This window comes from Seriola dumerili, unplaced genomic scaffold, assembly GCF_002260705.1.
Source record: "Seriola dumerili isolate Sdu_G_001 unplaced genomic scaffold, Sdu_1.0 BDQW01000362.1, whole genome shotgun sequence".
Taxonomy (NCBI): domain Eukaryota; kingdom Metazoa; phylum Chordata; class Actinopteri; order Carangiformes; family Carangidae; genus Seriola; species Seriola dumerili.
This window is the reverse complement of record NW_019174617.1, coordinates 689,743-713,254: the sequence shown is the minus strand read 5'-3', so window position 1 is coordinate 713,254 and position 23,512 is coordinate 689,743. Positions and strand designations below refer to the sequence as shown.

Sequence of the window (23,512 nt, the reverse complement as noted above, 5' to 3'; positions counted from 1 at the left end):
GTCCTGTTTTTCATATTCATACAGCTGATTATACGGCAGTCGGATGCAGAAGAGCCGAAAAGTCCGGGAGGAAAATTAGTAGATAAAAATCTGATATTGTGAAATTGCTGGAGCTAAACGCGTCGCTGTTGGTCTTTTAGCTTCGTCTCCCTCAATATTAAAACGGTCACACTAGATAAATAAAAGCTAAAAGCGGCTGAAAATATCAAAATAAGACTCGGCTTCTTAATAACCGCGTGAAATGCAGGACCTTTAAAAAGTTAAATATCAACCTTGCTTTTGTGCGCCACATGTTCAGCTCCTGCTGTTTTGGCTCCACATCTGTGTGCGTTTACACTCTGCAGAGAAATGTGAGCGGAGCTGTGTGTCACTGTGACTCTACGGAGCTCAGCCCGTCTGCAGCACGCCGCACAAACGAGGTTAAAAAAGCACAACAGATAAACAACACACACAAACACACACACACACACACACACACACACACTGTGCCCTGAGCCTCACCCTCTTTGGGGGGGAGGGGGAGGGGGTCATGTCCCATCCACGTGGTTGTGTTTTACATAACACTACTAGTGCTGTTAGTCTCACGTAGCGCTGGCCTGGATTACACACCCAGCAAGTCGCGCCTGCCGTCAGGAAGGCCGTGCGTAGTGCGCAGAGTGAGTGAGTGAGTGTATGGGCTGTTTGTTACAACGGGGGACTCATTAAATGCTCACCGTCAGTCAATTTAATGAGTTAATGATGAAATACTTAAGGATAATTCAGATTTATTAAAACTTGGAAGCACAAGCACAAGCAGTTTTAAACAAACTCCCAGTTCAGCCAAACTTATCTGGAGCAGAGAGAGAGAGACTGCGGTGAAGGATAAAATTCTGTCTGTTGTAAACATCCATCACAGTTTACAGTCCGTCCTCCTGCTTTAACTTTGGCCCACCACACTTATCATAACTTTCCTGTGCAATGATATGATATCTGCAATGCACGCGCTCTCTGTTTTACCTCCAAATAAAGAGGCACAGATAAGGCGTTGGCTTCTTTGCAGTTTGTCCGATCAGCTGACAGCTCATGCTTCTCGTCCCGTCGCTTATCATGAGAGAAAGAAACGATCACCAAAGCAAAACGAAGACCCAATAAACCGGAATCCAGCTCAGATCGAGGGCGGGGACTCTCATTACCAACTATGTTCGCACACAAGACGGGGAGAGAATGTCGATGCATTTGGTTGCTAAAAGAATTCATGTGTGTGTGTGTGTGTGTGTGTGTATGTGTGTGTGTGTGTGTGTGTGTGTGTGTTCCTGCTCGCTTCGCTGGCTGACTTTAAGTATGTTTACCTCTTCCTGGTCGACATAACCTGGAACTCTGAGGAAGTGGGAATGTGCCAACAAGCTGCCAACGAGGCCGAGAAACCCAACAGTGTTACCAATAAAACGACGCGCTGCTGGGAGCGTCAGAGTCAAGAGAGTTTTGTTGTTTTTTTTTTAAATGTGGTTTACTTTCATGCAGTTTAAGTTTACTTTTGGTAGAAAATGATAACTAAATTTTACGTTTTTCTTATGTTTTGTTATTGGAATATTATAAATTCATAATTTTTTTTGTATTTTTTCATCAATTAACTTAAATATCTTGATTTGACAGCTTTATTAGCCATTAAACGAAATAAATGTTACAGGAAATTATTATCATATATAAATTACTACACATGATAGACGATTTTATCTACATAGCTCAACAATATCCAATTTATTGACACTTATTTCCTCACAACTGCACAAACGAAAGAGAGAATCCATAAAATCTGTAACATTTATCTGTGATAAGAGTCTAGACACAAGGCAACAGTACGCACACGCACACGCACACACACACACACACACAGTAGATACTGATCCAATTGGTCAGTTATGCATGAGTTTTGCCCAATTAGGCAACAGTAAACAAATGTAAACAGCCTCGCTTCTGTGAACTGTCGAAAACAAAAACAACAATGTTCATGTGATTCAGGATTGAAGGACGACAAAACACAGCCTCATTCAGATTTCACTGCATCATGACTATAATAATCACAGACTCAATCAAAGTCCGGCTCTGTGTCAGTGTTTCTTTTACCGACTTTATATTTTACCATGCGACTAGGCTGAATTCTATACGACAGACACGTATGCATGGATCTCCTTATGGGGAAAGTAGTACATAATTGACAGGGAAGGGACAGCTGGAAGAGCGATAATAAAATTCTCTCACGTGGTTTTCTTTGGGGGGAGATTGTGGGAGTGGTGGCTGATTTAATTTAAATTAACATTTTGTCCTAAAAATCCTCTCCACTTCATAAAGGAAAGAATCACTCCGTTCTGCTGAAGGTCATGACACTCCTCCACTATGAGGGAAACACACACACACACACACAGATATGCACAGTAAACTGAAATATACACATTTCGGTCACTGTCTCTTACGATTTGCTTGAACTTGGTGCTCATAAAAAGCACTTGCATTTGCTACATAAACACTCACAGTGTTGAAGTGTGTGCTGCAAGGCAAAAAACACACGCGTTACATCTGTTGTAGTCGATTCATTTTGACTTGATTCTGCTTCTAAAAGAGTGAAACAGCTCACCCCGCTTTCCCTCATTATCTAAATAATGACAGGTTATTTTTGCACATTACATAATACATAACCACTGTCCAACAGGATTGTTTTTGGCACATGTCCCACTACTGATGTTCAGTTTTAGCCTTTGCCCCCTCCCTGTGCCAAAAGAACATACCCCTGAGACATACACACACTCTCCTCTTATACAAGCTGGAGCCTGTTGGGGGAAAAAATCCCCTGTAATTAACAGATCAGAACTCTTTAAAAAATAAAAGCACACAGGATCCACGCAGACAAGATAATTAATCGTTTCCAAACTGTATTTTTGTTCGTAGTAATGGGTAGATTAGTCGTCATGTACCATCTTTGTATAGTCACTTTCCATTTTGGTTTTTGCCTGTCCCTTTCTCCCTGGTTTCTGACTGCTCTACAGCAAAAGCATAACGTCTCAGCGCAATACTAAAAGCTATTTTTACGTGCCTCTGCAAGCATTTAAAGGACAGAGGGAAACACAATGTGCAAAGGGAGGAGGGCGAAAGGCGTAAAGACAAGAGAGGTTTTTGGTGAAAAAAAAAAAAAACTTGAACAATAGTATGTGTCGTGAACAGAAGGGAGGGAAGGAATTTCAAATATCCATCTGCCTAGATGTCGGATGAGGATAAAGATTGGGAAGAATGAATGAATGCGAGGACACTTACTCAAATAGAAAAACATGGATACAAAGACAGGCAGTGTAGAGGAGAATAAGGTACGACAGAATAAAGAAAGCAACATACACAAATTGTAAACTGCAAGGGAAAACAGCTTCAGGAGAGTCCAGTAGTCCTGGGGCCTGGCCCTGCTGAGGCCCGCCAGCCCACCGCGGTAAAAAACTCTCAAACAAAAGGATCATTTATTGAGGGAGGAAAGAGGGGGAGGCGGGATGGAGGGATGAAAGGAGGGGGAACACTGTACAGAGGCATTTGAGAGCTGTGTGAGTGAAGCACTGGCCCCATCTCAACATTCACAGCCAATGTGTAACATTCTCCCCCACGCTGCCCCGCTGACGTACTCAGCAGCCAGAGCCCATATGGTCCCACTGTGGTAGCCTGCTAACATTTCTATTTAAAAGACAGCCGACAACGCCGCCTGCTTCCACCAACACGCCCTCCAACCTCCCAATAAAACCAACACGGCGACGTATGGATGCAGCCTGATGGTTCATTTCCATCTGTGGAATCTATGAAAAAACCGACTGTTGAGCTCAGCTGCGCCGCACTCGCCGCAAGATCCCATGATGAATTTTTTGTTAATGCCTTAAATTCTTCATTAAATCCAACTGTGGAGCAGAGCTACGAAATGTTTACCACAGAAACCCAGGAGCTTTAAGTTTAACACAACCTGCAGTACAAATCATGTGGAGGCTAACAGCAAAGCTTGGCAGGATGCATTCATCACAACAACCCCACTGTGGAAGGTTAAGTAAGACTACTGAGTGTTTTACTGATGCATATAAATCCACATCTCCATTTAAATGCTGCTCTATCTGCTTAAACTGCAGGCGTCTATTTCTTAACGGGCCAATTTAGTGCAGACAGTGGCTCAAAGAGAATGTTTTTCTATGAGGAAACGTCTCACAGTGACCTAGTTGAGGCATTGTTTAGCTGTGGTGGTGCCCCACAGCCAGAAAATTGCCCCCCACAGTAGGAAAAAATGTAAATACAATGAAAATTTATCATCTGCCCTCACTGACCTCTCTTACTAACAAAAAAAAAAAGGTCTGACAACTCTGCAGTTACAGCACTGCAGATACATAGTATTATGTAAATTATATATGTACTGTATATATGTACATGCAAATACATCTCACTAGGGTTATGCATATCATCACCTAAACTAAATTCTAGTTTCTATATAATCTACATAATCATAACACTGTGGTGGGGAACATTAAAAAATTGCTTGGATTTCATAATGTATTATTTATAAAATTTATAGTAAACAATATTCGCACAGACAAATCAACAAACCTAGCAACACCATTTGAATGCTTGCACACTTTCCTTCATAACATCATTACAATCTTAAAGTTCTGGAAAACTCCTAAAGTAACATTAAATAAAAAATTTAATGTGAATCATTTTTCTCCCCCGCTGGTTTCTCTGGCTCATGTCACACCGAAGGATCTCAATTTGACAGGTCAACGAATAACAGGGTCAAAGTTCAGCTTTATTGAACTTGGAGTAGAACGTCTTGGTTTGCTGAGAGTTACCACCGCAGTGCGATGGAAAACAACAGGTGAACCAGTGAGAGCAGTGGGATTCTGCTTCTTGGCATATACATAAACCAAACTGCACCCAAACACTGGAAAGAAAACCTGAACTGAGGAGGTGCAGCACTGGGAATGCTGACACAGCATTCAAGATGCCTCAAGAGAATCAATAGTCATTTCCAGAATATCGATATGCATTGATATTCCAATAGGTTGTCTGGCCTCCAACACCTTACATAATCACATCAATGTAAAAACTGTGCACTGAAATCAATTTCCAAATTGTCGCTGCAGCTGATCTACATCTCATATTATGGATTATGTGGACAGTCGTATATAATTCAGACCAGTGTCTACGTCCTAATATGGCGCCAGGTGAAGTTTGATTACCAACATGGATGGAGAGCGAGGTTGTGCTCCATTGGATTATCTTGAAAGTGCGTTTTTTCTACCTGGATAATGCGACAGAGCAGAAGTAGGAAGAGAAAGAGGAAGGACGACACACACACAAAAAAAAGTGGGAATAGGCAGATCACAGTGTGAGTGTGTTTCTGTTTTAAAAGAAAAAAAAGAACAGCTCTTACCTGTTCCCTCCTTGCTTCCGTTCTGATGTGTCCGCAGCTCCTCTGATTTGTAGAAGTCGATGCTGGCGTAAGTGTTGAGGCTGGAGCTGCTGCTGCTGCTGACTGCTGCGCCCACTCCCCCAATCCCAGAACCTCCACCCAGTACGGAGAAGAGGCGAGAAGGGGCCTGGCTACCTGAGGGTCCATCCAGCCCCAAATGAGGACTCTCTTTGTTGACCAAGTCCAAGTCAATGTAGTTAAGACCTTGCTCTGTGGAGGAAGTCTGAGTGTTTGAGGGAAGGGACTGCTGTCCAGGGAGGGGGCACTGAGTGGGGGTATCAGTCACAGCACCATTCCCCCACAACATGTTTTCAAAGCCCAGCCGGCGGGCCACAGCTTGGGCATGTTCTGGAAATAGGGAGGCAGTGGAGGAAGAGGAAGTAGAGTTAGAGGTGGGGAGGGAAGGCGAGGCCAGGAAGGTTTCCGAGCAATGCCGTCTGCGTCCTTGAGGGTCGGCCCGGATAACTTTAGCCCCGTGGTCTGGGTTGAGTCCTGGTTTGGCAAGGGGAAAGTCTAGACCTCGTGACAGTACTGGAACAGAAGGATCAGTCCTGGTGGGGGAAGGGGCTTTGGGGGAGACACTGGATGATGACCTAGGGACGGTGTTGTTATTCAAGCTGAAGGCCATCTCTGTGTAGTCTCCACAGGACGTAGGAGACTCGGACTCAGTCACCGATGGAGCACTTTCTCTGCTTTTCCTAAGTGGGGCATTAGCCACTTCGGCCCCCTCTTCACGAGGGCCAGTAGTACCCTCATCACAGGCTTTAGGGGCATGAGCAAGAGTTGGAGGCGTGGGAGGGGTGTGGAAAGATGGGAAAACTAGTGGGGTAAGAGAGAGTGGTGAGGGTGAAGGAGAAGGGCCCAGGTCCATGTTGACATACTCGGAGGCAGCTGGGGGAGTGATGGGGGCAGAGGGGCTACGGGAGAGAGGGACAAAGTTACCTAAGCAAGAAGTTGGCCTGTGTTGAGGATGCTGGCTGCTTGAGCAATGAGGCAGTGATAAGCCATGCCTGAGACCCCTGCCACGCCCTCCTCCAACCATAGTCTGGCTGCACTTCTCCCCTTTAAACTCAATGCTTACGTACTCCCCAGGACTCTTAGGTTCTGGGGGCAGCGGGTTCTCACGGACTCTGGGAAGGGTATTAGCCTTGGATACATCAACAAACAGGCTCACTGGTCTGCTTCTACTATGGCTACCTTGCTTGGACAACCCTGCAGAGCCCCGTCTCTGCTGGAGCTTACTCCCATCTTTGGACTTAGCTCCCCCAGCTGTGGTGCTCACTGCCTGGGTAGCCCGCTCCTCGCTCTCCCCAAGGCTCTCACTGCTGGCCGAGCTGGAGGAGTATGAGGAAGAGGAGAGTGACAGGTGGCGTCCAACCACTGAGTTTCCTGCTGCTTGCTGCTCCTGACGCCCTCCCATAGTCCTACCTCCACCCATTCCCCTACTACAATTCCCATTGGGCCTTCTGCCTCGCCCGGGCCCATCGTCAAAGTGTCCAGCAGAGGGGTTATGTTTGTATGACCGGGGAAGGGAGTAGTAAGAATACACCATCTTGGGGGCTTGCTGTTGGGAGCTGGTCTCCAAATGACCGGTGTGGTCAGGAGGTGGGGGGCTGCCATTTACAGAACGTGCGCTGATTGGGGACATGTTCATATAGTCACTTCCTGCCCTGCTGTCTGCACTGCCACTGCCCACCCAAGCCCCTCCAGAGAGACCCCCACGCTGGTCAGGGGAGCAGCTGCTATTGGGGGACATTATCATATAGCCGTCAGAAGTTGGCGGTGGCCGGATCTGCTGTGGAGGGGACACGCTGTTGTTGGGGGTCATGGCCATGTAATCATCAGTAGGTTTAGAATCTGAGTCTGGGACAGAGACAGCCAATGACTGGGACAGGGATACTGGAGGCTGAGTGACGCCAGGCAGCATGGACATATACCCATTGTCCACACCTAAATCTACACTACCACCCGCCCCTCCACTCCCTTCACTTTTGAACTCCCCTGCCACATCCAAGTATCCTCCTCCTCCTCCTGCTGACCCAGCACCCATGACAGATTCCCTCTGCATGGAAGAGGAGATGGAAGTAAAGGACTCGCGGCTGGTGCTCCTGGACATGATCGCGTAATCAGCTGAATCTTCATCTGCCGGTTCCTCAGCTCTACGCTGGCGTGGGGCCAGTCTCTCCAGGGTCATAGGAGGTAAAGAGGCCCGCTTGCTCAGCAGCCTACGTTCAGCTTCACATTCACGGCTGGAGGAGCGGCGCAGCACTCTCCTGGTCTGGGGCTGGGAGCCGCAGGCTGGTGTTCCTGGTGCAGGCAGGGAGCTGGACGTCAAGCTTCCCTGATTACTGCCACCACCACTACTACTGCGCTGGCCCATCAGGATGTAGTTGGCCCCCTCATCGCCAAGAGACTGGCTGCTGACGCTACCAACAGAGCTTCCAGGGAGGCTTGGGGATGGAAGGAGCGTGTGATCCCCAGGACTAGAGCCATACTCGTCTGAAGAGCCGTAGTCACTGGGAGAGCCTGAGACAGAGGCGCGATGCGCGGGGACACGACTGTAGGCACCAGACCCCGGACCAGCACCAGTGGAAGATGTTACACCTCCAAACTCAGAGCCATGCCCAGAGCTAGAGGAGAGGCTTGGGGCTGGGGAAGGCGCTGGGGTGGAGATGGAGCGCATCAACCCAAGGGGAGTTTTAGCAGCTGTGGTGGGGGCGGAACGGACTGACTTTGACCTGAGGATTGGGGTGGTGGAGCAGGAGCCATTGGTGGAGGGGCTGGAGCTCGGCCCTTGGAGCGGTGTGGTCCCTGCTATCCCATCGTCACCTTTCCCCCCATCACTGGCAGTGCGAGACCTTGGGAAGCTATGCCGCGGGGTGGGAGAAGCATTGGCACTGCTGCCTCCTGCTGCACCGTTAGAGCCTCCAGGAGGTTCAGTTCGGGGACGGCGGGTGAAGCCCACCTGGCTGGGAGGAGGGTTTGGGTGGTGGCGGCGCGAGGGAACGCTGATGGGATTAGAGGCAGTAGCACCTCCCCCAGGGCCGGAGTTCGACTGAGATTTGCTGCGTTGGCGAAACTCCTCGCTCAGTGCCTTCATGGCCTCGAGTAAGGTTTCATGCATGTTCTGGGCCACCACTGAATCATCCACCTAAGATGTGACACAAAAACCCTCTCAAACACTAAACTCTGATTCTAAGATAAAAAATTAAAAATCAAAGAGAGAATGAAGAGAATTTAACTGGCTATTCTTTAGACAGTTCAATTTTTGATTTTTCAATTAAATTTGTATTTAAGATGTATCTTTAAATCAGTGACTGACTTCTAGGATTAATTTAAATACATTTGCAAAACCTGAATTGGACCATAATGTAGGGTTACATGAACACCAACCTTAACATTGGGTAACTTGAAAACTGCAGTTTCTTTCACTCTGTTGATTACAGGCTCTTTACATTTACGAGGGATTGGAGGGTGAAACTGTCAACATAAAGGGGGTTGCAGATTACAGGCTCACCTGCATCCAGAACTCGCCCGGGCCTGTCACGGCAGAGCGTCCCACCTCCACGAAGAAGAAGTTTTCTGAATGGCCGCAGCGTCGGACATTCATCAGCTGCAGCACCACGGCAGCGGCATCAGAGTTGAGCTTGACAAAGTTGACCGTCTTGTCAGTCAGACAAAGCCGGTAGATGCCAACCAAGTTCTTGGCCTGACCCAGGCCTTTGGGCCACACCTTCACCTGCCACACCTCTTTGAACGCCGGCCCTGGATTGGGAACGCCGTAGTCCCCCGCAGCCCCGCTGTCAGTGGGGTTCTTACCTTCGGGGACAGGAAAGAGACAGAAGATTTAAGGGGTGCTGGAGTGAAAAAGAAAAGAAAAACAGAGGAGGCTGCGACTGGAAAAATTGGGAGAGGTAATTAAAGTGTTACAGAGGAGGATTTATGAAGAACACTAACTGCTGCAATGAAGCACTGCCATGACCTTCATGCATCTGTGAACAAAGGGAACACCGGGTGAAAGTACCACTATTTACCTGTTAGCAGAGGGCAAGGTGCCTTTATTATGCAAGCTGTGCTGATATTGGACTTTTTACTGATTTTTAAACCAGATCTGGGTTCAAACTGAGCATGCAGCAGCTCGTGAGACCGGCTCACTGTACCTGCAGGCTCCATACACTGGGGTCTCATTTGTCAAGCACACACAGACATCCTGACACACACACACACACACACACACACACACACACACCAGTGGAAAAAAAATGAAACGGTTGACAACTGAAGCCCTGCACAAGAATGATGACTATGAAAGGAAAGCAACTGTTGTGGAAAAAACATAAGTGAACCCACCTGGAAAATGCTTAACTAGTGAATCTTCTCCAAAACCAAAGCAAACAATGCTAGTAGACTCGAGCCTCAAGAGCCTTTTTCTGGAGCTGCTTTCATGACAATAAAGTGGCTTTGTAAACTAATAAAACCTAGTGTCTTTTAGCAGGAGTACAGGCAGTCCATTCACCCTTTGTGTTAAGTGTTTTGTATTCAGACAGTGAGGAATTACTGAGGCGATGAAACGCAGGAGAGAAAGCTCTTGGTGAGATTTGAGCTGGTATGGGCCCATACAAAAGACAGGGGACTTACTTAAGCACTTAACAGTATTTGGCCACCTGTTTGGTGTTGAAGTCACTGCATTGTTCACAGATCTGAAGTGGGAAATGCGCCCATTACCCCAGAAAATTACCTTAATTCTATCATGCTGTGCAATTCATTGTCAGCAGGTATTAAAGACAGCCTCTGAATATATCACAGATTTTCTTCCAGCCACAAGAGACCTCACGTCTGTGGACTACGAAGCCCAGGACTATAGGGACACCACGATGTGACTCATGTTTTGGGGGTGGATTCTTGTTCTACCCCCCCCCCCTTCTCGCATGTACCACATTTCTTCGTTTTCTCTGTTGAACTGCCTGGTGGGATACACCTGAGCGGGACGGCTACCGGTCTACGACGCAGAGTCAATCAACTTCATGACAACACCGAAGGAACAAACCTCCACGAAGACACTCACCCTGTTCGCTTTACAGGAACAGGATGTTCTTTGTACAGAAATGGCGAACTCGAGCACCTGCCTTATTAGCCGTCCACATCTGGCGCGCTGAAGTATTGATGTGAAAAGTGATTTCTTTGACAAGTAAAAAACTGAGTGAAAGATCAAATTTCCCCTAAGCTTGTGTGGTATTCTACTTTAAGCAGTGATTTCGGCTAAACACAGTGCATCCCGACCACAGATATATGATTGTATGTCTGCATGTGTTTGTTCTTCTCTTCCCATGCCTGCTCCTGCAAATCCTACAATGACAACCATATGTAGACACGAAGGCCCGGCATGCACGGTGGACGCCATGTTAACCGAGCTCCCGTTATGACAAATATTTCCCCAGATCCTCTTCCCCAAAAAGTTTTTTTTTTTTTTTAAACTCGTGATTGCAAAAGGAGAAGTCTGACGTGTCTTGCTGCGTCCTCTTCCAGTTCGCTCCCCTAAAATTGGAGGATCGCTCCGAACTTGAAAGAGACTTAGAATAGATGTTTTGTTGAAAGCTATGGAGGCTGTGGCTTAGTGGCTGTGTGTGTGTGTGGAGGCACTCCCCCTGCATTAGATGACTCATTCAAGGCCATGCATGGCTGTTTCATGTACTGCTTTTCTCCCCGTGTGCGAGGAGCTGTGCGCAAGAAGCCCTGTTTGCCTCCTCGATTTAGATTTACAACAGGAAGGGGTGGTTTTGGGGATTTTTCAGCAGAGACTGAGGGAATGAGGGACGGCAAGAGATTGCACAGAGATATCAGAGAGCCATTATGGAAGGAAATAAGGGCCTTTTAAAAGAGTCTTTAAGGATGAAAAGAAGGGTTATTTTCAGATTGCTTGGATTAAAAAAAAAATCTAATTACAGGCTTTATTTATTCTAAAATTAAACTTTTCATTCCGCTGCTGCTTGACTCACATTGCTGTGCAGCATATTCCTCGAAGAGTATCGGTTCCCGTTTCAAGAGCCCATTTAAACGTGTCTTGAGGAGAGCACAAGTGTGTTGTTTGTTTTGAGTACAGTGCAGCCTTAAACCTCAGCTGTGCCCTCAACAGCACTTACACACTCACACACACACACACACCCTTGATCTCAGGGCCACTCCAGCTGCGTACTCTTATCGACAACTTTTAAAAGCACTGAAAACCTTTAAGGGGCTTTGTCAGAATCCTGCAGAGGCGCAGAGAGATCTACTCCTATCCAACATCACGGACCTTTCTCCGTGGTTACATTAAGTTGGGGTTGACTCTAAACGGAGGTGAATGAATTATAGATCCTCCCTGGCTTTCCTCTGGGGGAACCTTCACGGTAGTGTGGTGCTCAGCAGAGATGGCTGAGGGGGGTTTTTTTTTCCCCCCACTTTGCATAGAGAGGTTATCAGTCGGTCAGCTTCCGTGCAGCACAACGCCACCCCTATACCACATAATGAACCCTCAGAAAAACATGCACACAGAATGGCCCTTAGCAGGAGATGAATCTCAGGACTAAAGGCGGATGCACATGAAAGCAAAATACACCTGGAGGTAATGAAGCATCTGCATTAAGCTTGCTGGCTGAATAAGGGCAATGCGTGCCAAGCAACATTCAGCCAACCTTGGTGCAACCTTGACAGGGTGTGCGGGTATATCGGGTCAAAAGAGTTCACACGAGGTGACCAGATTTATCTCTAAGTAGCAGCGTAGTATTTCAGCAACCCGAAAACAACCTACACTGGCTTATTGACGCCTCGGCTGTTTACTTCATTTCTGCCACGACCACACATGAAACTCACAGTCTTAACGTGTGGCTGGAGAACTCGACCTACGCGGGCAACACTGCCGTCTATTCATGCCGATTTATTTGCTATGCTCGAGCTGTCTCCCTCGAGATCATAGACTGTACATAAGGACGACATAATCTAACCCAATTTTCTCAAACCGGGATTTTAAATACGAGTTGAGTGACCGGCGTTGAGACGGCGCTGCGTCTCCTTTGCCGTCTTATTGCCTTGGTGCTATAAGGGAGTGTGTGTTTAGGGGGGTGGGGGGCTGTGGGGGTGGAAGGAGGGGTATAGGGGTGCGATATTTACCCCCAGGGCTGCCAGATGCCTGCTGGGACACTGACAGCTCTTCCCTGAGTGACAGGCTGATTATTGTTATGGTTATTACATTACTCAGGAAGTAGGTCTTCCATAGGGGTCTTGAGCCAGAACAGGGTAGATGGGGGGGGGGCTGTTATTGAAGCACGATGACACAGGCTGGGATTCTGGTTTGTTTAAAATGTATTCACATTCAACACACACACACACACACACATACAGCAATCTTCCCCTCCCCTTGGCACCTTTCAGTGTCAGTCAAGCAGCAACCTTTATGTAATGCATTTTCTGTGAAAACCAAAAAAATAAAATAAATAAATAAATAAAAAAAAGAACTAAAAGATTGAAATTTATAGCAACATCAGAATAAAATCCCCTGTCTTAGTTAGCTAATGCAGCCTGTAAATCAGGGAAAACTACTCTGGCAATGAACCTGCTGGCTCTCACTAGGTTCTGTTTCAAGTTTCTGACCTCATTGCCCCAGCATGCTGTGCTGCGCCATAATACCGCAAAACACTGCTACAGAAACTTCTGAGGGCTAAGCCCCATTTTCTACACACTACCCCAGCTACTGTGCCCCTATACCACCCCCTCCGCTGTACCAGGTTACCAGCGTGGACAGATAGGAGACAGCTGTGTACTTTTTGTCCTAGCATGTATCTGGGAGAGACAGAAGAGTGGGCCGCCCAGCAGTGAAAACAGTTCTAGTCTAATCTCTGGCTGCCATGTGTGCCCATTTTCCTCTTTTTCAACTCCTCCGCTTCCTATCTCTTCATCCATCTCTACCCTCTGAAATCCCCCTATCTGGGCCCACACTCAGGGACACAATGCTTCCCCAACACCAGCATCTGCCTAAGGTTAATTTCACATGTGGTTTGTGTTAGCCAGAAGAGCACACACACACACACACAGACACACACACACACACACAGACACACACACGTACACATAAGCGCATGAAATTACTGGTGACGCATCCAAGGCTTGTTGTCCCTTGACAAGACACGCAAAAAAAGGCTCTGCAGAAGTGAGTTGAAGATCTCGCAAAAACCACCTCAGACGCCCTCAAAAAACTGGCAGCCATCTTGGACTTTGCGGGTTAGTCTGGCTCGCAGTTAGTAAACATACGGTCTCTGTAATATCAAGTCGGACGGGAAGGATTTGGAGAGTCACCCAAAGTTAACTGTAAATATGAACAATACTACGTATTATTATCACAGTTCAGCGTCATTTCAAGGCTTTAACGTCCAAAATACTGAGTTTTTTAACAAAATAAAACCTTTCTCAATATGAACTTCTTGTGCAAATGTTCCAAAGCGGATAAATTCAATTTTGGGATTGAACCATTCAGGAATTCGTTCTGGCCAACCATGCAAGTTCTCACTCCAAGTTTTTTGTTTTTACGGTAAGTATTCATTTAGGTAGTTTTACCGCTAATACAGAGCATGAAATGGAAAAAGAAAAAAAAAAAAAAAAAAAAAAAAAACAAATAAGATTAACTGACATCAACAACATTCATGTAGCTGAACAAATGAATTCACATTAAAAAAGTGCAGCACATGATGTTAAAGTTAATGTTTACTTGTGTGCAATATGTTTGAAAACCTGTTAAACAGTATATGATGCGTTTACTGTGTCTATTCATCTACAAACATACTTCATGCCCATGCACCAGTATACAACCATATACTTAAGCCGTTTATGCTGGAGAAGAGGCTTTTACAGATCGCCACACTCACAACATACTGTTAATGTAAAGGTTCTGTATAGGTGCATTTCTGAAAGAAGAGGATGTCCAAAGAAAATAGGAAACTCTTTAATTCTCCAGGATCCTCCAGTTTACTCGTGTGTGAGCCAAGATGTAGAGAACAACCAGATATTTTATCCCTCTCTCACCTAATTTTGCTCCAGAGCTCCTGGATTTTATTTCATTCCCAAAAGCGACGGATGAAGGTTCTTTTTACATTCTTTATGAGTATGCTTTTAACATTTGTTGTTTTTTTTTTTGAAAGATTGAACAGTATAAATAGGATATATGTCAATACTACATCCAATCAATGCAGCTTCCTGTGTTGCATCCCCCTGAGGAGCAGCACACCAGTTAATGTGGAAGGTTTTTGGCTAATTTCTCGCCACGTTTCCAATGCGCTGACTGTAAGGCTGATAAATCCCAACTCATGAACTTCCTGACCTCCACTATGACAGCGGTAATGTGCTAGTATCAACCAGCAGTGATCAATACAGCCCACAATAAAAGGTTACTCTGCATTTAAAGCCCCGCAGCTCTATTGGGCTCAGCATATGGCTGCTCATTGACTAAATGGATCATGTTGCCCCTGGCCTTGCCTCTGCTGTCGATCAAACCCGGTGCACTTAACTGACAGTCTGCCTCAGCGGTGGGGCCGAACCCCGGTGCACAGGCGGCAGAGACATGAAGAAGGGAGCTGAGGCCATTTCTGACTCGCGCCCTGCCCACTGTGTTTTACTGTAACTGTGACGCAACAAGCCAGAGCTGGCCGTGCTGAAGCCTGGCTGCCCAGCTTGTCGTGTTAAATGAAATTACAGGGTGTTAACGTGCGCAAACTATTTATGCAGAGGAAATACCCTGTGGCAGCTCACCGCTCTTCAGTTTGGATTGGAGCTCTGCGCTTGCTCCACTGCAGGGGACAAAACAGGAGAAGAGATGGACAGAGTGGCAACAACAAAGGAGTCACTCACGAGCTTTTTAAACTTTACATTTCAAGACGACGACAGTGTCCACCCCTGTACCCTCTCCTCTTTCACTTCATTAGCACACAGCCTCTACTGTGCCACCGGCGGCTGACCCTCGAGACAACAATTACTGCCTAATTAGGGAGATGAGCAGTGCTTAAGCACAGCTTAGCGTTTAATCGGCCAGCTCAGCGAGCTGCTGGTGAGATCCACATCTCATTGGCTGCAGCAGCCACTCTGACAGAGTCGTCCTAGTTCATACTCTGACACACATCATTAAAGGACCAGTTCACGCAAAAAAAAACAAAAAACAAAACAAAAAAAAACAATAACTTCTCTTCAAACCGATTTGCTGAGATCTGGAAATATTAGCAGCAGCTTACTGTGACACATCGCCCTCAATCATGACTCTGTTCTGTGGTACTTTAAGTGTCAAAATTAACATCACGATAATCCACAGACCCAACTGAAAACAGATTTACTTCGAAGGAAAATCTGTTCACATCGAGGTCTGTGGATTAGCATGAATAACCATATCATTAAATCTTGAAACAGATGTTGCTTCTCAGTGTTTCAAATGTCTTTTCTTTTCTTTTCTTTTTTGAACACAGAAAACTGAATTCCACGCAGCTTTACTGTACTGCACTGAAGTCAGCAACCCTCTAAAGATCACAACACAACCTTCCTCGAAACAGTCAAGAAATAGAAATAGTCATTGTTGTTATCTTTATCCCAGAGCCCAGCGGCTTACAATATGTCCCACCAACTATCCACAACCCAAAGACATTGAGCTGTGATTATAAATGAGAGAGAAACAAAGCAGCGTTCATCGCTTCAGACACTTTTCAAGCTAAAATCAAACATTTGCTGGTTTAAAATTCTCAAATGTGAGAATTTGCTGCCCGTCTTTGTCAAATAAGATGCTTCAGTTTTGGACTGATGGACAGACAAATCACACCGGGCTGTGAGAAGTTTGAATCTGCTTTGACATTGACTAAACGGATAATCGATTAATCAAGAAAATAATTGGAAGTTATCAATTGGTTGACTTCTTCTTTCAGCTCGACGCTGGATGAAAAATAAAAACAATTTGAGCCTGAAAATTCATTCTACTCCTTGGAATAATAGTTTGCCAAAAAAAAAAAAAAATCTTATCTCGAAGTCCATTTACCAGCTTTTTTCCTGGAGCTTTTAACCACATTTTAAGGTCTTCATCAGTGGCGGAAGTTTGCTCAGAAAAAGCTAGTAAGTGGACCTTGAGTTAAGATTTGTTCTGTCAGAGTAAAAGTGTTATGTTATTATGTTTTTGGATGAACAGTCCCTTTAAAACAAACATGAACGTTTTTAATCAGCTGATTATTTTCACTCCACTGGTCTGTCTGACTTTATCTGGTTCTTGATTGTGTCTTTATTTTGCTACATCGAGCCTATCTGCGTGTGCGTGTGTGTGTGTGTGTGTGTGTGTGTGTGTGTGTGGGTGGGTGTGTTTGTAGATAGTGTGTCTCTCTTGTTTGGTGCCGCTTTGTCCAAAGTTTGACTCTGCCATGTTGTTTTATTGAGGTCAACAACAAGTCCTGAGGTGGTGCCTGAGCCGCGAGACAGTTTTCCTGGCAAACAACGATTGTGGGCCGCACCTCCGCCCGTTTCGTCGAGGTTAAGCCTTTACACACTCCACTGACTCCTAATAGTTGAGCAAATAGCTGCCCTCAAGCCTGATACTGTACTCGCTGCCCGAAAGGGTCTTACTGGACTCAGCTGAATAAATAACTGGGATCCTAATATCGCCCTGCACGGCAGCTGGCTCGTGTTTGTGTAATTACCGCCGGCTCCAGGGGGAGGCTGTGTGATAGCGGACCGGTCCTGGGCTGCTTTAGGTGAGTTTCCCAGGCATGGAGCACAGTATGGATGGAGCTTCACTATATAGCATCCACTGTAATTATTATGCTTCCACTTTATGCATGCGCACCATCCTGCAAGCTGAGGAGTCTCTGGCTGTGCACGCTCAAATTATTCCAAACTTCATCCTGAAAAAACTTTGATTCCACCTCCAGCTGAGGCGCGCTGCTGAGAACCTCAGCGCCCGCGGCAACCGGCAGAGCCCGAGAGAGGCGAAGCGAGCGGCTACACAGGTATCAAATGGAGGGAGTGGTCCTGTGGAAACTATGTGAGACAGACAGTGCAGCATCTCTTGGCTCTGTGCCCCCTCAGGCTCTGCCCTGTTCTCGGTCCGCAGGGACAAGTGGAGGACACATACTTCACTGTGCTGGCAGTAGCAGAGGAGTGGCACTGTGTGTAGATGAGGCACGAAAGACAGCGGGTGGAGGGTGGAGGGTGGAGGGTGGGGGGGTGTTCAATCAACATACAGGCACTGAAGACTTGAAACTGTGTACGAGCTGCACATACCAGAGGAGGGTTATTACAGGCAGGAATCCTGACAGTGTCCAACATGAGTGTGTGTTTAAGCTATTTTCACACATGCAGGTTTAGGCACCCCCCCCAATGATCCAAGGCTGGATCATGTGTGTGTGTCTGAGTCTGTTTGTGTGGCCTTCTTTTTTTTTTTTTTTTTTTTTTTTTTTCTTTCTTTCCTTCTTGTACAAACAGAAAGTGTGTGTGAGCTGCAGCACATACCACAAGAAAATGCCTGCCAGCGTGCGAGTTTACACAGCAGCACAGCCGCAGCCCTTTTTTGTCATTGTCAGCGAGTGATTTACAGGAGAAACCCAACACTTGAGGCAACAAAGGGAGAGGAGACGAGAAGCCCCAAAGTGCGCTCGGCTCTGCACACCGGATCTGTAATTTCAAAAAGGCAACTCATGACAGCGACGGCCTGATGAAGGTGGTGGACGCCGGGCTGCTCGTCTGGTTCCCCTTGGAAGGCAGAGGCTCTTCACCCGCTGAGCTGCTGCCTGTAAAACCAGGATTTCTGTACGTCTGCCCTTTGAGCACGAGCACTTAGCAACTGTAGATCGGACTATTTGCACACTTTGGAGATGTAAAACAAAAAAAAACAAAAAAAAAAAAGTGTGCATAGAAAAAGGTTGCAGAGTCAGCCTCTCACAACTCCCCGGGCTCGCATCTCCGCTCCAACATCTGTCTATTCACTTTCCCGTCTCGCGGAAGCTCGTCAAATACTTGGGAAGAGTGGGCTTGTACACACACAAACACACAGCCACAGTTGTGCTAAAGCAACAGGGGGGGGCACGATGTTGACACCAACTTCAAATCTGCAGGGGTTACACTAGATTCCCCTAATGCACCTACTGGCAGCCTGCAGCTTCTTTGGAGCTTATAAACCAGACTGATTTGTTGAAACAACTTGCTCTCTGTGGTTCCAAGTGAAAACTGGAATATTAAAGAAGATATATCAGGATCAGTGCGGGCTGGCCTCATTCTCTCTCCTCAGGTGTTTTACCCCCCACCCCCCACCATCACCCTCCAGGCTGCTTTATGTAACAGAGCAGCAGGTCATGTGTAAGAGAAGCACCTTGAACTCGAGCCTTCGTTTGCCAAGATTGCGTCATGTGTCCCTTGTGGCCTGTCTGGTCTCTCCCAGTGTGTGTGCGTGTGTGTGTGTTTGTGTGTGTGTGGTCGTGGGGAGGTAGAAGGCCTGAGCAGGTGATTTGATGTTGCTGTGCTCACCACTATTGCTCTGACAGCTGTGTTTACACAGAGGCTGATAGACACCATCTGAGAAAAAAAAATCTACAAGGGTGATTTTTTTTTGGGGGGGGGGGGGAGTTGAGGCCATTTGCACGTGAAGGCAACATCTGACAAATCCTCTGCAGAAGAAGCTTGACTGAGCGGTCAGGTGCAGATGAACGTCTATTCTCCTCTGACTAGTTTTGGGACATTTTTGTTTTCCTCCTCTTCTGGGATCAACGCCTGATGTAATATTGCAGTGTCAGCAGAAAAGCAGAGCAGGCAAAGTAAACAAGAGGGCAGGGTGTGTTTGAGCAGTTGACTTGGGAAAGAAGAGGCACACAACAGCTTGAGGCCCCCACACAGAAGAACACAACGAGTCTGGAGGGCAACTGGGAGCAAATATCGAGCCTGACACCAGCATGATAAGGACTGCTGGGGAGGACGAGCTCCACTGTGCAGCTTAAAGGCGCATGTTTACACACACTCCTGTCAGAGGACGTTTGTAAACAATCCCAACCCGTTTTAAAAAGTGTAAAAAGAAAAATGGACACGACCCCGCCTGAAGTCCTCATCATTTCCAAGTGCAACCACGCCACAGACACAAACTATGTAAACTTGTCTTGGCAAGCTGTGATGGTTTTTCAGTAATTCCTGCATACTGTCAGAAACACTGGAATGAAGCATGTCCCGTGCGTTTCTGCTGCTCTGCAGACGCTGCCACGTTTCTCCTCTCAAGCAGAGCCTCATGCACTTTTGAGTGTGTGTATGCATGCATGAGAGCGAGCATGTGCATGTGTGTGTTCGTGTGAGTGTGTTTGGACTTTTGCTTACTTTTGCACTGCAGGTCCACCATGGCCTGGTACCACTCGTCCTGGTCCGCCTCGTTCTCCGCGGCGATGGCGAAACTCTCGGCCCGGGTGTAGAGCACGATCATGTGCTTGTTCTTGGAGTCGGCCCGCTTGTTGATGTTGAAGCAGGTCTCCAGCGCCACCGCTTTCTTCGGGACGGGGGCCTTGCCGCGGAATTTCTTCTCGCTCTCGTAGTACTCCAGGCGGGCCGGGCCGCGCTCCGAGGCGGCGCGGAGCACGAAGTACCGCCGGTGCATGGACTTCTGCTTGCGGAGGTAGCCGCTCTTCCGCACGTCCTCGCAGCTGAACTGCTCGCCCGCTTGGTTGTCCATGACACCCACTATGTCCTTTAATTCCCACAAAAAAAACAAAAAACAAACGCAACTTTTTATTTCTCTTGTAGTATTTCTGCAAGTTTAGCGAGGTAATTCAAACATCCCCCGGCTCCGCTCCCCTCCCTCTCTCCCACATCAACGCAGGCATGTGAGAGGGGAGGCAGAGGTCGGTTTGGGTTGCTGCGACTGCGAGTCCCCGGAGGTCAAACCTGAAGCAGGGTTTAATGTGCGGCTGCAGCTATAGTCGGTGTCCCTCTTCTTTCGGTTGTTTTTCTTCTTTCTCTCCTGCGGACCGACCCAGCGCAAGTTTTCCAGGCGCACACGGACGAGCACATGCGGCGAAGCTCGGCGCGGAGCTCCCCCTACTCTCCACTACTACTACTACTACTGCCGCCGCCGCTGCTGCCAGTGTTTCCAAGCGCTGTCTGAGCGGTTTAATCCCATTTACTGCACATCACAGAGTGCAGAGCCCGTCCTGCCGCACACTGCCGCTGTCTCTCAGGCTGTCTGTCCCCCCACCCCTGCCCTGCTCGGCTCTGGTCTTGTTGCCGTGGTGTGGAGAGCAGCGGAGCAGCTACCGTGGAGCAGGACTGTCACTCACCGCTGTACTAGTACTCTGGAACACGGCGCGTTCACTGACACAGCCCGAGCTCGGACAGCAGAGCTCCCAGCCTGCGAGTCAACATTTTTTTGTGCATTCCTCCGCTTGCTTGTAGTGATAGAGAAATTTATTGATACGGGCGGAACATTGCGGCAGTCAAGTAAAAAACAAAATAAAACAAAACATGAAAATAAGATCATAGAAACTTAAATCACTAGAATCTTAACCAGAAACTGAACTAAAACTAAAAACCAGAAGCTTTACTCACAAATATATACAGCGACAGCCCCTGGTCATAATCTGTACATTACTACAACTCTAGCAATGTACTGTATTATATTAATATTACATATGCCATTTTAATTGCATAGATTATTGGGAATAACTCTTTACATGTTTGTAAGTGGTGTTTTAATTTCAGGAACTCTTCCCAAAACAACTGAACTGTCTCTGTTTCTTCTTAGTTATTGTGAGTAATAACACACAATAAACCTTTGTGTAATATAGTCTCTATATACAGTGGATTTTAAAGCTAACATCAAGCTAACATCATAAATCTGAATATCAAACAGTCGCATCCAATAATAAATGTTATCATTTAATTACTCCCTGTAGCAGCTTTGGTGCCAAATAAAACTCTGTCTTTTTCTTGTTTCTGCTCTATTCATGTTTACAGTAATAAAGCTTTTAGAGTTACACTACTAGAAAGATTATTTTTACACACATTATTTGTACAATTCATGCACACAATGTGGTGTAAGCAAAGTGTACTGTATACTAAGTAGTGTTTTCAGTTTCATTCCTTTAATTTTTTGTTTCATTTATTTCATTTTAAACGATTGTTTTTCCTTCTTTGTTCTGTTTCCTGTGCTGTCATAACGTCATTTTTCATATTCGTTGCATTTTTATTGCACCTAGAGAGTTTATCTGAGGTTCACTCAACCAGCAATCTGGATTTCCCACAGCACTTGAACGCAGCGACAGTTCCAGTGTGTGGAGTAAGATTTCAGTGTTGGCACTTCCATGAGTCCATCCTGTTCTATTTATTGTAAAAATCCCCTTCTGTCCTGTATTAATACGCTCATATAAACACACTTTTTTTTTTTTTTGCAACACCCTGCACATTATGCAACACAATCATTTACTACATGATATGAGTGATTAATACTGTGAGATGTTGTATAAAAATATTAAAAAATCAAAGGTCACAGTGAACTCACTGAGTCCTATTGAAACACGGTGCTGCTCCTATGATTATTGATTCATATAAGTGTCTGACAAACAGAAGATTAAGCTGCTGTAATTGGATAAATGAGAAATTTATAGGCGTGTTATTGGTGCCACTCAGACTGTCTGTGCGCACAGTGTTTTTATCCGTCTAGACTGACAGGCTGAGAAGTGAAACCTCGATCTCTCACTGTGATGAAGCTCAAAAAAATGCATATAAAGCAGCTTACTAACACGCATTCTTTGACTCTGAATTTAAAAACACAATAAATAATTCAAATGGGTCTAATAATAGCCACTCTGATAGCTCTTAAGGGTTTCTATCTTTGTACTGTATGCTTATGCAGTATGTATGTTGTTATGCAATATGCATCCAAAAGTAACCTTGTGCATGAGGTCAGAGAAAAGTGGATACCGTGCGCCCCCTCCTGTTTGAAGGGAACATTACAGCCTTTAAAGACAAGTTTCTGTCACACGAAGAATATTCTCAGTTTCATATTCATGCTTGTATTTTTGTTTATGCGATTATTTCAACACGTTTACATATAAATGAGCCAGAAAACACACAAAAAGAAACACACAGCCAAACTGACTTAAGAAGCAACAAACTGATTTTATGAACATGAATACTTGTCATTACAAAGACGTTGTTACATGAATCTCTTTTCTTGTTTTTTTTTTTTTGTTTTTTTTTTTTGTTTTTGGCAAAATAGGGGAAATTAAATTTCCAATGTCAACCGAAAAAACAGCCAGAGAACATTTTGGTCCGGTACATGAAGCGATGAAGTCATCATACACATTTACGCAAGTTATTCTGAAATTGCTTTTACATTCAGTAGCATCTCCTTTTAGCCCTCTAAGCGCATGCAGCCTGAGAGTGGAAAACATAGATTATCCTTCAAAGGAAACCTGACAAAAAACAGTGACGAATGCAGACATGTTCCATACACCCATTACAGAGGAAAGCCCGTCTTATCTTTCGACGCTAATTCACATGCATCAGGAGGCTGTTAAGGCGGTTGTAACCATCTGTAGAAACTCATGATGCAGGGTCAGAGTCTCACCTGGCTTTTCCTTTGGACGACTGAGAGACTCAAACATTTTTAAAGCAGAAGACAACACTGAGGTGTTCACCGGCGGGCTGGGGGTTTTTTTTGCACTTTTTAGCAGGAGATGAAAGCAAAGTAGCAGCAGCAGCGACATGTGTGTGTGTAATATATGTATGTATGTATGTATGTGTGTGTGTGTGTGTGTGTGTGTGTGTGTGTGTATATAAAGTGTGTTTCTGCAAAAATCATAGAGGCGTCGTTTACTCGTGACTCCCACAGAGCCCTGAGGTGGCGTCTACTGGCACACAAACACCTTCTGACGTTTGTCTTGTGTTACAAAGACAGCAAGCCAACCCTCTCACACACACACGAATTTCATAATTACATTCACACACTTTTTTTTTTTTTCCTCCACAAACACGTAAACACGGACAGAAAGGGGAGGGGGGGGGGGGGGGGGGGGGGGGGGGGGGGGGGTG

General features: G+C 46.0%; 1 protein-coding gene across 1 annotated transcript in view; it reads right to left on the bottom strand.

The window, feature by feature from the left end:
• The window catches only part of LOC111233019 (insulin receptor substrate 1-B-like), a 47,783-nt gene extending 27,103 nt beyond the window's left edge, over positions 1-20,680 (bottom strand). Inside the window, exons 1-3 of the mRNA XM_022760745.1 lie at positions 19,805-20,680; positions 8,979-9,280; positions 5,423-8,612 (exon numbers count right to left, since the gene is read on the bottom strand). Coding sequence (XP_022616466.1) covers positions 5,423-8,612; positions 8,979-9,280; positions 19,805-20,153 — 3,841 coding nt within the window. The 5' untranslated portion in view covers positions 20,154-20,680. The remainder of the gene's footprint in view (positions 1-5,422; positions 8,613-8,978; positions 9,281-19,804) is intronic.
• Positions 20,681-23,512: the final 2,832 nt, after the last annotated feature.